We start from the raw sequence: 14885 nt of genomic DNA, 5'->3' as shown, positions 1-14885 counted from the left end.
AAAGTATGAGAAATTAGTAATGACAATCTGGACTGAATGAATGAGAAGAGTACAGGTGAAGAGCTTGGCAAGTTGTATGAGACCAGGTATCTGGTACATCTTTGGGCAAAAAGAAAACTGTTGCCATGTAACTACTGTAGCAGAAATATCTTTCAATATTGATTCAGTTTGCACAGTAACTTTTTTTTTTTTTGCTTATTTCTGATTATATATGAAGAATAATTAAGAATTTAGTATACAAATTCTGGAGAAATATATGGTAACTTCTCAGGGGAAGTCTTATTTAGAATTACTGGTTTTGTAAATCTGATTTCTGGTCATACTGGTGCTTGTTATGTTAAAGCATTTTTGAGCTTCTCAAAAAAAAGAGCAAGAAAAAATATAAAAACTTATCAAAGTAACATAAGTCTTGTAAAAGTTTCAAAAAGCAACTGAATGAATTTTCATGCTTACTTTTAAAAAATTGTCTTTTATTATAAGTGTTTTTGCAGAACCATCTATCCTAGGTTCTTGCTGTCACTGGGCAAGAGTTCAGGTACACTCTTCTGCAGCTGTTGTTTGGAAGCATAAAGTTAAGCTGGATATTCTTTAGTCCAGTTTCAAGTAAATATGTATGGTATCCATTTACCTACTACCTTTTTTTTTTCTTCTCCAGATTTACGCTATCATGAAAGAATGCTGGAACAATAATGTTGCCCAGCGCCCCACCTTTCGGGATCTTGCTCAGCGAGTGGATCATATAAGGGAAAACATGGGTGGATGAAAAAACTCCTTCAAAGGATGAGTTGGAATGCAGAACAAAATGTACTTGGTCAGCTGTGTATATTTGACATATGTACATGTGCACACATCTTATCCTTGCTGGAAGTAAAATCTGTGTGGCAAATACCCTATTTCAATCTGCATACTGAGAATCCTGCTAGGCCTTTTTTATCAGGATATATTTGTTACTATGAGAACATGTTGAAATTCTCAATAGGGAAAGAAATTATTTTTCTAAATTTAAAAGTGGATGGTCATTCAGCAACACCATTATTTGCCTTACTTGGCAGTACAAAAAAGAGGTGACTTAAAATGTGATGAAACTAACAGATAAAAAACCAATGTATCTCTTTGTTGAAGTAGAGATGCCCAGAAAAGACTTCTAGAAATACTTCTACACCGAGAAATAGTGACTAGGCACCCTGTTTTGTGTGTTGCACAAAGACTTTTGTCTGTTAATACAGTTTCGTGATTTTTTTCATTGTTGATGCAGAACTGGTTTCTCTGTGTAACAAAACAGTAGTGGTTTGCTGTGCCTGTCTGAATCAGTTATCAGCCAGCAGTATATCCAAAGAGATGTAGCTGTGTGATATGCTCTAAGTATTTTGAGGGACAGGGAGAAAATTGCGCTTTACTGGGAGAGACAGACAACTTACTAATCCATGCAAAAATTTTAATTTAAAAATGAAAAAGCAAAGATGTTATCCTTTTATTCTTACTCCTCCCTTGATGAATATTAGATTGCCTTTATAGTACTGAAGATACAGTGATAACACATAGAAGGGAATTCATTTTACATCAGACAGTGTCTTCAATGTAAATAAGGAAAAGCTAAGTATACTGCTTTTAAATGCTGCTCTTTTTTTCTTTCCATCCTTGTAATTTTCATGGAGTCATAAGTAAATGAATTGAAACTTTCAAAGCAGGATTAAAAATCTAAAAAATTCCCTCACTTCCTCAATTCCTCACTTTGCTGTTAAGATGATCATCTAAATATCTTTCTTCCAGCACAGAAAAAGAATACTTACAACTCAGTATCTGATATGGCCAGTCACAACCACATCAAGCCTGTTCTATATTGAAGTGGCCCAAGCGTATTTATTTCTGTGGAAATACCCAACATGAGACTGTTTGGAAGGAGTTACAAGTGCAATTGCTCACACTCACTATAGGGCAAGGACAGGATTCCAGTTACTGAGAACTGGAAGGAGATCAGAGCTACCTGAATGCTGTATAATTCAGCTTTTGAAATAAGCAACAAAAAATTTTGGAGAAGAGAATGCTTCTTTTGCCTTGAGGCAAAAAACTTGGGGATAATCTCATATGTCAAAGCAGTATAATTGCAGGGTTTGTTTATTTTTAGTTCAAATAATCTTGTTTGTTTGTTTGTTTTTACTTAAGCATTATTGTTCGCAAAGTATAATGCTGGTTCTTTTTGGACTTCTGCTGAGAGAAGTTCAGTTAAGGGGATATACAGCTTGGCAAACTGACCTGACATCCAGATTTATATTTAAAATGAAGTGTTAGTTTTTAAAATTTGTGGCAGTGAGTTAGTGAAACAGAGGTCACTTTCACTGTGGAGCCTCCTTAATATTTGTGGTGAACTACATCCACCTTATCAGAAATTGAAGAACCTCAGCTTTTAAAAAAACTAAAAAAACAAAACAAAACAAAAACATCCTTACTTGGTGTAATAAAGTGCCAGTATAGCAGTATTTTGTACAACTGTGATGTTTCTCTCCCACAGTCACTCCTTCAAAATTACTATTTTATAGTATAAGAGAGTGCTAAATATGGAGAGCAGCATCAACTTTCTCTCTGCCCATTGCATTTAAAACTATTTCTGTTAGTGTTCTTGCCACCAAGCATTTGCATAGATGATTTTTCAAAACAATTTCACAGTCAGTTTTTAAGCTGCAAAGAACTTTGAAGTGCTATGTTCAACTTAACATGTTTTCTCAATTTCTATACATTGCTTTGAGGATTTGAAATTTTGTGCAAAAGATGTCTTTGCATTTGTAGTCTCAGTTCTGTGTATGTGTATTTTTGTAACAAAGGAGATAAAGCTTTAAAGTATCAAGACAGCATTTTAGCTGAATAACATATGCAGGAATTATGTAACATTTGCAGTGTATGACACTCAGTAGCTCACTGGTTTCAAATACATGGTAGACTAAACATAATTTATGTAAAAATCTCAGGGAAGTTTGTGTAATGCAATGAAGAAATCTTCCAGTCTGCTAATTTTTCAAGTGAATTAAAGGTCTTTTTCTTGTTCTACTACAGTTTGACTATTTACATAGTCTATTTGATTGCATAAATGTAGTGGTGAATTCAAGGATTATTTTTAAGTTTCTTGTGGAGTGTTTTTGTTTTGATCTGGGTTTTGTTCTGGTTTTTTTTTTTTTTTACTTCAGTACTATATCGTTTTGAGAGAAAGCCGTATCTTTACACTGCAGTGTAACTGTGTGCTGTTGGCCAGAGACAGTCTTTTTTAACAACCAGAGGCCTGTGCCAAGGGCTTGAGCATTTAGGATTAATGTTCTTAGCTGGGAGAATAGGACCAAGTAGTGCTTAGGACTTGGGAGATGTATAGTCTATAGAGATGTATGTGCAGTGTCAATATTTAGGTCCCAGAGCAGACCTGGTGGCTTTCTCAAAAAGCTGTTGAGGATGTAAATGTAGTGATTTTGCTGAATTTGCTACTGCCAATTGTGTAACCTTTAAAAAAACCCAACAAAACAACCCCACCACCAAAAAACACTGTATTTTTTATTTTGAAAGCTCTCAGATCTACAGTAGCATTGATAATGTCATATTTTTACATGGCATTTGTATTAATAGACTAAGTACTTTGTTTTAGAAAATGTCCTCAGTTGGCATTGCATTTGTAATACATTAGTGTAATCATTATGCTATCCAACATGCTGTTTGATTTTGTTGATAGAAAAAGTGCTGGTTTATGTATACATGACTGCTACTACAGTGTAGAATTAAAATATTAACTACTGCTTTGCACTTACATTGGAAGTGAAAGAATTTTTTAATAAGTGCGCAATGTATCTTATAGAATCTCTGCAATCAAGTATTGTGTTGTGTAGTATTGATTTGTTGTCTATCAGTATAAACATGTTAAGCTTCAAAGTTAGTTTTTAAATATATTCCGCACAGTATTCCACAAACTTGCAACAGTCATATAGTAAGCCAGAGGAGAAATGAATTTTCAGGAAAAGAAACACATGTTCTTGTCAAGTCCTAGTACTGGTTAAAAGCTTCCATAGCTGAGATAATTGTTGTGAAATGTGCTGATGAATACAACTGTGAAAGTATATGTAAGAATTATATTTTTTCCCCAAAATTAAATTTTTAATTGTTGCATTTAGTTAAGATGTTGACCAGCTGCCCTGAAATGTATGGGAAAAGATGTTACTGTATTAAGTGTGAAGAAATGTAATTCTTGTGTAAAGAAAGCAAGCTTTTCAGGAATGTAGGATCACAAACACCTCTAGGTATTTGAGAGTTCTGAGAGCACAAGCAGAGGTATAGAAGAACAAGACTAAAGGAAGAAGCATGATGTTCAGCATGGGAGAAGCTTTCTGAAATGTGAAATGCACAATGAATTATGAAAAACTGATAGATTTTTCTACTGAAAATGCCATATCGTGACAAATATGTGCTAATATATTTGCACATATTTGTCACGATAACTGTGACAAATATGTGCAAATATATTAGCACATATTTGTATTGCCTGCCTTAAGTCTGAAATATTCACAGACACCTAACCTGGCTGAAAAAATTTCAATCATTACTATACCAAAATAAACGAATAATGTTGTGCCATGCCAGACAACAAATCTGAACAGATGTTTGACTAAGAAGTTTTGTTCTGAATTTTTCTTTTTGAATAAGAGGTTTACAGTACTTTATATTAAAGTAGAAAAAGTCCCTTGGTGGTAGGGAGCAGGGAGGAAAAGATACCTGCCACTTATGATTGAAATGTAAACATTTGAACACATGGTTTAGTCAAGAGAACATGAAAGGGATATTTTTAGAAAACTGTGTATCCATACCTGAAACTTAACTGTGTGTTTCTTTTTGCATTTGGATAGTGAAAATAAAAAAAAAATGAATACAATGGATGACACATGCCTGCTAACATTTTCTTTTGCACACTAAAATTTGTTACTGGTATTTAAATCACTGCTGAAGGCAGCCGTTCCATTTGATGAGGTAGAATACTGCACATACAACTTTCCAATCTTCCTAGAATAGACATATTAAGCATTTATCTACTGGAAGATGTACCAAAGTAAAGGTGTTACCTACTGAGGGCTTTTAATCTCTTTTTTTAATTAAGATTTTCACTGAGAAAATTAATTTGGGATGAAGAAACACTTCCTTTTGTTCTCAGTATTTAAAGAGATGCAAGTCTCTAAGACAGAAGTGCCTTACACCACCTTACATTTCTTTGTTAGAAATTCTGATGTCTTGATTTTCATTACTTTATAATCTTTCCATTTGACTTCGCTTAACTTATGGGAAAATTACCACCACTTTTAATGAAAATTACCATCATTTACCTTGAACCGAGTTGAATGCTTTTATCAAATACACAACTGGTCCCTTGGTGTTACCAACCATTATACCTGTGTCCTTGAGCAAAACCAGTCTCACAGATGAGTTGCCTTTGCTTGAGGCAGGACTAGTCCAGTTTTCCCTAACACGTTCCCCGTATGGCGCACAGGGACTTTACTCCTTTCCATAGTATATGGAGGTTTTGTTTGGGCAGGGTATCCAGTCAATACTGTGCTCTCTGGTCCAGGTGTCTATGAGGTTGTTTTTGAAATGAGTCCCACCGTCCAGCTGACTTCTCTCAGGGGTGCCATGTCCCAACAGGACATGTTTCTCAAGGGCCAAGGTGGAGTTCCAGGTGGTGGCAGGAGGCACAGGGCACCTCTCCAGCCATCCGGTGGTTGTGCCACTATTTGTAACCACATAGTGCTTGCCTTGGCAGGTTTGGGTGATCTGCAGACTGCCTCCCCCCGTATTTTCCTTTTGACCATCATCCACCATACCACAGGGGTTTACCTGCTCGATCTGCTGGGCTGCAGCACACATTCACAGCGCCCTGGTTACAGGGAGTGGGGATGGAGTTCTCAGTGCTGTGTGGGTGTGACAACACAGTTTACTGCAAACCACACACATATCAATGGGGATATGGTATCAGCAGGAGAAGCCAAGCATCATCAAGAAGACGAAGTGTGCCATCTTGGCTCTCCCTAGCCAAGAAGGTGTCAGGATCAGCCTGGTGCACTCAGCCCTGCTCTGTCACCCTGGTCCTTTCTCTGTTCTTTTGGGCCCAGTGGACTGAATACCCTGGCTCTGGCAGAGCAGAAGCAGCCATGCAGAGCTCAAAGCTCCAGCTGAGCCAAACCAAGCCCCACTGGTGCTGCCCTTAGCCACATGGGACCAAGCTAAGCCTGGGGAACAGTGCCAAACACAGCTGAGCTCAGCAATCCAGAAAAAAAAAAAAGAAATGAGCAGTGCAACATGGATGATCTATCTTCCAAGTTTGTTTTATTCCAGCTCTTAGTTGTTTTCAGACTAGCGGAGGGAAGGGACATAAAGCCGTGTGAGCTTTCTGCACCTTTTGGGCACTATCTTGTGAAATGGTTTTTTTGTTCACAGCAGCGAACACCCTTTTGTGTACTAGTCTTCCTTCAAAGAACACCTTTCCCTCCCATTTGACAGAAAGTACCTCCGGAGGCTAAGAGTTTCTGTCCTCTTCCCAATCCCCTTGTCATTGCCCAAATTCTGTGACAGGGATCCCAGTTCCTTGGCTTTGCTACCATCTGGTTTCATACCATGTGCCACAATAAAAAGCTTTGGAGCAAACAGACCAACAGAGCCTCCCCTCTCGGTGGTTGAAATTTTTTCCTATGTCTTGTAGCTCACCGAGGGGTGGGGATTGGATAATTATCTCTGCCCCTGCCTCTTCCTCTTGTGGTGAGGGTTCTGCTTCCTCTTCATCTCTCACAAAGTAAACTGATTTGGTTTTGAATTGCTTCTGTACAGGGGCAGCTGCTACCAGCAGGGGTTACTCCCTTGACTCAGCTGCAGTTTGAGTGGCCACAGTGCCTTCTGGTCTGCTTTCCTCCTCCTCCCTGGGGGCACTGTCTAGTAATGAGTAGCATCCAATAAATAGTAGCCAGGGTCCAACACACTGGATGTCCCCCAAAGACCATTTTCTTCTATTGTCTGTGTTTTAGGATCTTCACATTGAATGATTGAACAGAGAGGAACATGTCAAACATGTTCTGCTTGCATCGAAAATGGCAGAACAGAATACTTATAATTTTCAGTCAATCTTCGGTCTTAAACTACTGTACCTGTGGAGATAAGTCTGATTACACACATCTCAATTTGTTTCATTGTAATAAGGGACATTAGTAAGATTGCAGTTTTGTCAGATGACTTCAATAAAGGTACCTGCCACCCTGGAAAAGACTCTCAGAAGAAATGGAAATGTGAAGAGAATCAAAAGCTAGATTAAGCATGCCAGGAGAAAAAAACATACCATTGCAGAGTTGTATCAGAACTGCCATAAATCAGACTACCTAAACAAGAGTAGCAAAAAAATTCTGTTTAAGTTCAAAGTATGTGATCAGTACAAATATTTTAAATATATACAATATATTTTATCTGGTTGATATCTGGTAGAATGTTGCATGGGGAAAGAAAATTATCATTTTGTTTCATCTCCTCTGTAATATAGCTGAATCATATTACTGTCTTCTTAAAAAAAGAATAAGTGTCCAACAAATGTAATTGTACAAGTGATTTCACTTTGACACTATAATCTTGTCTCCTCTTCCACTGAACCTAGACAAGTCATTTTAGCTTTGGTCTTTACATTGTATAGAACAAATTTCACATAACTTTTAGAAGACTTCATTAAGAAATTTAATGTTAACAAATCAATTATTTAAAATAGTTAAATTTATCTGAGTATCTAGCTTAAGGGTATTGCAATACATTTAAAATTGCAGTAATTTCTCCCCAACAAGAACTTCTCTTAGCAATAATTAATCTGTTATTGAGTTTAACTAACAAGAACAATAAAACGACAAAAAGCTAAACAATTACATCAAGAGCAGTTGAAAAAGGCAACTATTGAATGTGGATGTTGGATGTGTTTCCTGAGCTACATCTGGTCAGATCAATGGACTTTTCTAACTATCAGGTCATTTTTAGCTCTGGCTTCTTCTCAAAGATACTGATCTATAAATGGAAAAGGTAAATCAGCCTTAACATCTAGTCTGCATACAGCAGCTTTTGCATGGGGAGAGTGGTGCCTACAAATAAGCAGATTCTTACCTCTGAAAGTACCTCTGAGAAGATCTCAAGTAACGTTTAATGTTGAACTTAAGCTTGACTTCAGTCTTCAAGAAAAAAAGGACAACCATAAGGGTCCTTTCTCTCTATTCATTTGTGTGCCATCAAAGCCAGCCAAAGACATTGCTGTTTAAAAGAATGTTTTGATAGCAAAAGATTTTGATTGTTCCTAAACATAGGAAGTAATTTCCCTAATTTTTGAAGACCAGATTGAAGCCTTCCAATGTAATTCCAGTCCCTTCCTTCTCAATACTGTTTGTAAATTCCTCTGCATCTGTTTGCCAGTTTCTGCAACTTCACTGTCTCACTCCATGTAAGCAATTAATAGAAATGTCAAATAATACTATACCAAAGGGAAGATGCTGTGAATTCAGATGATCTGTCTCTCTGCCTTGAAAACACACCTTTGTTAAATAGCAGAAACATGATTCAAAGAGGATCTGACAAGAATGAATCTTTTCTAGTAATTAAGTTTGTTCTGTCTTACCCTGGTTTAATTATGAATACTATAAGTTTTGATAGCAAGAAATGTAACATCTAATCACAATATTTGATTTGATTTTTTTAATCCATGTTGATGGCTCTTCATCATTTTATAAGTACTCATATTGTTCACTTGATTGTTTGCTACATTTCCTCTTGCCCTTTAGTCCCCTAGACTAAATTCTGATCTGTAGTTTTCTGTCCAGTCTTGCACAGTTTATATTTTTTTTCCTACCACTGGAAACCTCTCTCATCCTCTTTGAATTCCCACAGATAACTATTAACAATTTTGGAGTCTAAGCCTGGGGGAGGCAAACACCTAGCTTAACAAGCCCTGGCTCTCATAAAAGGGCATAAAGGTTGTCTGGAAAATATTCCAGATTTCAAATGGTGTTCTAAACCTAAGAATGCATGTAATCCAACGCAAGGAACAGGACACCATAGCTAAAATTAAGGCATTTATCTAGCCTCTACTGTTCACCAGCAGCCAACTACTTCACTCAATAGGTACCACCATCAGGATGGACCCAGCTGCAGCTCTGCCTGAACTGCAGCTGGACTGTGCAACAGATGACTGTCCCCATGAGTAGGGACACTTCTTGGGATTTCAGATTCCTTACTTGACACTGACAGATCCTGCCATGCCTGAGGCAGATCATTAATCAACAACAGATCCTTGGTAAGTGACTAATAATGTGATGAATTAAAATCAGGGAAATACTTTTAATCCTTGTAGTTACTCTATGTTGGTAAATTATTTTCTTATGGTGCCCACTATGTCCACATTCTCAGCTACGTCTTTTCTTAAGTAGCACACTTTCTTCCAGTTATTTTCTCCATCTTCTGCAGAGTGCTTCAACAACTTTCCTGAATTTTCTATGTAGTTTGTGTCCTTTTGTATCACTTTCTAATCAAAATGGTAATTTAAATTTCCCAATAGTATGACGTTTTTCTGTTAAGTCCTTTGATCACACAGAGAAAGACTCATCTCCATTAACAACTTTATTTGCAGCCTACCATAGTCCCCTGCATAACAGCAATATCCTTTTTACTGAGAAATGTTTAGTCACTCCAGTTTCCAAAAGCCCTTCTGGTCTAAGAATAAATATCCTGGAAATACCCTTTTAGTGTTAAAGATCTTTTCTGAAGGGCTCATACATGCCTGTGTCCACTATCCAACCAAGTCTCTAGCACGCCAATTAAGACATGATTTTAAATATTATTTAAGACATCAAGATATTTGTTGTTTCCTGTCCTCTTCCTTGTCCTTGTCCTATTCCTATGTAATAAACTAATTATAGTGTAAGTATAGATATATAAATGCTAGTTATCTGCTAGTATGTAATGAACAATATCATACAATGAATAAATATTTGTATATAATTAACTAAGATGTGTCAGTTTAGCTCCCTCAAGACCACACCAGGAAAATACTTCCTTCCACATCTAAGTCTTTATATCAATTACTGTTTTGTATCAGGTCAGCATTCCTGAAGGAGAAATCTCAGAGGAATGCATGCTGGGTGAGGCTCCTGTCCCACACTCTGCCCATGGTATGCTCAGCTGCAGAGTCAGACCAGGCTCCTTCAGGCATTACCCTGACAGGCCTGAAAATTCCTCAGTAATGGGGGCAACTTCTCTGGGTCATGGCCCTGCTGCCAAAATTACCCTTGTGGGCTAAAGGTTTCTTTTCATCTCCAGCCTGTGCCTCCATGTTTCACTTTATCAGTATTTTCTCTCATCTTCTCCCCACATACTGCTGTAAAGAGCCTAGCTTCCTGATGGCCTCTTCCTTGATAGCAGTGGACTGTGTCATGGGGATCTTTTGGATCTCCAACCACCTCTTCAGGTCAACTAATTTAGTTTATCTGTAATCTAAGTTTATAGTTAAATTTAGACTCAAAGATAAATTTTAAGAGATTATTGTGTTAAAGAGTTTCCCAGACTGACCAGGTGTGGCCAGATACTTCCACAGCTGGGATCAAAGCCCCTCCATAGTGGGCATCTCCAGAGAGCCGATGGGTGCCCTCTTGACTCTCTGCACTCACACCCAGTCAGACTAAGTTTGCTCATTGGTTTGAGCCCAGGTTTCCCAGGTGTTTGTTCCCAAGATACATGAAAGCTGTGTGAATAGAATTCATTCAATGTGCGGTGGCAGTGTGGCAAAAATTAGGAAAGAACCCCCTTTGAGCTAATTGCTTATACAGGTGAGTGACTGCAGAGCAGGAGGTGGGATACAAATCTATCCATATTCCATTTGCTGAGTAGGAAATGAGTTGTCATTTTCTACAGTCATTTCTCTACTGCCAGCTGAGTAGGAAACACTGTGAAGTGTTTCCTCAGGAAGTCTCCCTAAAACTCAGAGTGCTAACTCTAGGTCTGTCTCCAGCTCTGCCAGAAGGCAAAAATAAATGTCAGTGTTCTTCCTGCCTGCAAGTGGAGGCTAAAAAAGAAAAAAAATATGGACAGCACATCTTCAGTAACTCATGAATCTGGACATTTTCCTCTATGGTTTAAACAACTGACAAAATAAAGAATTGGCCAAACAGGACTAGAGTTAGGAGGGAGATGTATCTTTCAAGTCTCTGGGATACACAGTTCTCTGTAGCACATTTAGCAATCTTTGTTCTTACATATCATCACTACTTGAGTTACTGGGCTCTAGCTATACGGCAATCAACATATTGCATAATTGCATTAAGAGTTTTCCATCAGATTTAAAACAAGGAAATAGCAGGGAACAGAGCTGGGAAACCTGTTATTACATACTGCTCTGAATTATTCCCATATCTTTGGGCATTGTTCTAGGAGGTCATAGTCAGACCTGAATCAGACTACCCCCATAGTGAAAAAAATTCCCCAAAACATTCAGAATACACTCATGCAGACACAAATGGCAGCACTAATATGGGAATGTGCTGGTATACCTCTTTGTGCTCATCAACTAAAAACAGCTGTTCAGAAGTTGGCTCACACATCTTAATAGATTATCCAGAAATTGGACACTTCCTGTATACTAAGATTTAATCAACAGGACTTTGGGAATTTCTGTAAGCAGCAAGTTGCTAAAACAATGTTTTCCTCAATATCTAATTTGTGTGTGACAGAAATGTTGGAAAAAACCTCAATTTTTTCCTCATTAAAAAGTGTATGTTTCTGAACAGTTGTGATGGTAAGCAGAATGTGATCCCTTACACTGTGGTCCTCATGCTTATGCTGCTGGATACACATGGCAGCACTCCCAGAGGCACTTTCAGCAGTGTCCCTGTGTTCTGCTATCTGCATCAGTACCCAGCTCAATCATTACTTTACATTCTGAGCTGTCTGCTCCAAAGTATGTTTGCTTCAAAGTGTGTTTGCTTTCCCCACCCAAATAGTCAGACACCTCATTTTACACAAAAGCCTTGTTTCTCCTCTTAAAAAAGTACCTCCGGACACCAAGTGACACGAGCAGCTGGCATCCTCAAGACCTGTTCAATTGAGTGACACATAATTGTCACCTTTGGCTACATGGCAAAGAAACCATTAGAAAATACAGCCTAGTGTCATGGGAGAGGGAGAGGGAGAGGGAGAGGGAGAGGGAGAGGGAGAGGGAGAGGGAGAGGGAGAGGGAAGGGAAGTTCCGTTCCGGGAAGGGAAGTTCCGGGAAGGGAAGGGAAGTTCCGGGAAGTTCCGGGAAGGGAAGTTCCGGGAAGGGAAGGAAAGGAAAGGAAAGGAAAGGAAAGGAAAGGAAAGGAAAGGAAAGGAAAGGAAAGGAAAGGAAAGGAAAGGAAAGGAAAGGAAAGGAAAGGAAAGGAAAGGATTTGCACACTGTAATATGTACACAAATATTTTCTTACTATAAAACACAGACTTTTGTCTGTGCCTTTGCCTTTGCTATGGCCTGCCTGGTAAAGTTGTTACAGACTATGACAAGGCCTATTAGAGAAACCAAATGAAAACACAAATTACACCTTTTCTCTGGGTTGACTCATGCCTCTGAGAAAAGCCTGTTTATTTCAGCCTGATTTTTCTATTTATAATCCCATCTCAGCCTGAAACACTTCCACTCAAACACTATTTTCACTTACACTATTTATAGTTTTACCAATGGCTTACATCTAACCCAGCAAGTTAAACTCCAGATTGTTCCATTCAACTCACAAATTTAAGGTTTTAACTACATCTTTGTTTCACTCAAGTCTGCTATAATCATTTACTGGCTATAACCATTCACCTTCTGCAATATTCCTTTTCAAAAGCTTGGGAGACAGTTTTCTAGCAAGACAAATGCATACAGGATAATTTTCACTTTCTTCTCGCATGGAATTCTCATATTGTGGCTTTTCGTAGGGATTCTATTTACCTCTTATTCCTCACCTTACTACTAAGTAATCTTAACTCCAAAAATTCTTGAAACTGCTCAAAAATAAGGAGTACTTCCCCTCAAACTCCTCCTGTAATCTTCTAGGAAATCCTCATCAAAATGCAACCCCAAAACTATCTGTGAAGAGAAGTTTCTGGAAGCCAGGCTATAGACATTTAGCTAATCTGTTGCAAAAACAAACCCATCCAAACTATAGCAGAATGTCACACAGTTGCTGTTTCCACTTAGAGTGGCAAAAAGCATCTTAGAGTCACTACAACTAAGACATTTAAGAAGACAACTCATTTCTTCATAAATATTGCTACAAGGACAGAAGAGATGGTTCTTTTCACGTGGAAGATAACAGCATTCATACTGAATGTCCATTCTGCCCAATCTCTACTGAATTAAACTCATGTCTTAAAAAAATAAAAAGGATTGATAGATGCCTAATTCCTGTAGTAACTATAATATCTTAAGAAAAGGCATTTTAAAAAATATGCAATAATTGCAGAGAGCAGTAGTCTAATCAATGAATACTTGTCAAAAGATAATTTGAAGAACAAAGCCAAAGGCATCAACCACACAGCCTAAGCCCTGAAGCATACTCTGAGTCAACTGCTGGTACAAAGTTACCTTGAGCATCACACAGAGGTCAGGAAAACCAAAACCCTCACCTCAGGAACCATATTGCTAGAAATATAACTTTTTTACAGCTGAGAAAAACTAATCCTTTCTTTGCAGGAAGGCAAAAGGATTAGAAACTACAAGGAATAAATCAGCTATTCATAAATACAGTGCCAATTAGCAACTTAGAAGTAAATCTGAATTAGTGTAGACCAGCCTACTTTAAGAATGCACAGAAAGATGTCTGAGTGTCTGTACAGCAAGTTACTTGATGCACATCCAGCACTCTCAGCAGCAGTAGGGAAAAAATGGGGAAGTAAAGTAAACAAGGAATGACTGAAGTGTTAATACTCTAACTATTTAAGCCTAGACATCAATATAAAAAAAATGCAGGCTGCAAATGTTGTGTTGCAGTAAAGTCTCTATAAAGATAACACTGCATAAAAACAATTCTGCAACTACAAGGAAATGGAAAACATGTGGTCAAAATAATCAGCAAGCTGAGTCAGTGTCAAGTGGGATTTCAAGTGGCAAAATGTTCTTCCTCTACAGCTTTGTACCATGAATCCCATTTTATTATTGTTGGATGTTACAAGGAAGCTGGTGGAACTCTTCATTAGAAAGTTAGTAGCAGTAGAAATAAGGGGTTCAAACTAAAAGAGGGAGAATTTAGGATAGACATTGAGGAAGAAATTGTTTTCTGTGAGGTGAGACTCTGGAACAGATTGCCCAGAGAAGCTGTGGATGCCCCATCCCTGGCAGTATTAAAGGCCAAAGTTGGATGGGGCTCTGAACAACTTCATCCAGGGGAAGGGGTCTCTGCCTATGTCAGGGGGGGATGGAACTGGGTGATCTTTAGAGTCCCTTCCAACAAAAGCCATGCTATGATTCTATATTCATTATTTTGACAGAGGAACAATAATTTGGCAACACTTAGTATAATTACATTTTATTGAAATATTGAAGTTCTTCTTAAAGTGTTACAAAGATATAATACATTCGTAATATAAGTGTAAAGGCTCAACATTAAAATGAAAAGACTTAGTAAAAAATATAGATTAGAAGTTACTGCAGCAAAACAAACTCATTGCAATTACATTTATGTTTTGTTTGTTTTGTTGGTTTTGGGTTTTTTTTAAAGAAAACCAGTTATATTGACTGGCACATATAGACAAGATAAAATACAGCAAGTGTTTTCTTCCTCCATGAAGTAATCAATCAAGTAGTACTGCAACAAACACTGATTTCATGCATAAGTGTAGAGAGGATT

General features: G+C 37.8%; 1 protein-coding gene across 2 annotated transcripts in view; it reads left to right on the top strand.

Annotated features, from left to right (window-relative positions):
• JAK2 (Janus kinase 2) overlaps positions 1 to 1270 on the top strand; it is an 82434-nt gene extending 81164 nt beyond the window's left edge. For both annotated transcript variants that reach the window (XM_054284658.1, XM_054284650.1), the window contains one exon: positions 656 to 1270. In XM_054284658.1, coding sequence (XP_054140633.1) covers positions 656 to 763 — 108 coding nt within the window. In that variant the 3' untranslated portion in view covers positions 764 to 1270. The remainder of the gene's footprint in view (positions 1 to 655) is intronic.
• Positions 1271 to 14885: the final 13615 nt, after the last annotated feature.

This window comes from Melozone crissalis, unplaced genomic scaffold (genome assembly GCF_028551555.1).
Source record: "Melozone crissalis strain CALT ecotype California unplaced genomic scaffold, PUWL_Pcris_2 ptg000005l_1, whole genome shotgun sequence".
NCBI classification, from domain to species: Eukaryota; Metazoa; Chordata; class Aves; order Passeriformes; family Passerellidae; genus Melozone; species Melozone crissalis.
Note: the sequence above shows the minus strand (reverse complement) of the source record. Positions and strands in the feature narration are given on the sequence as shown.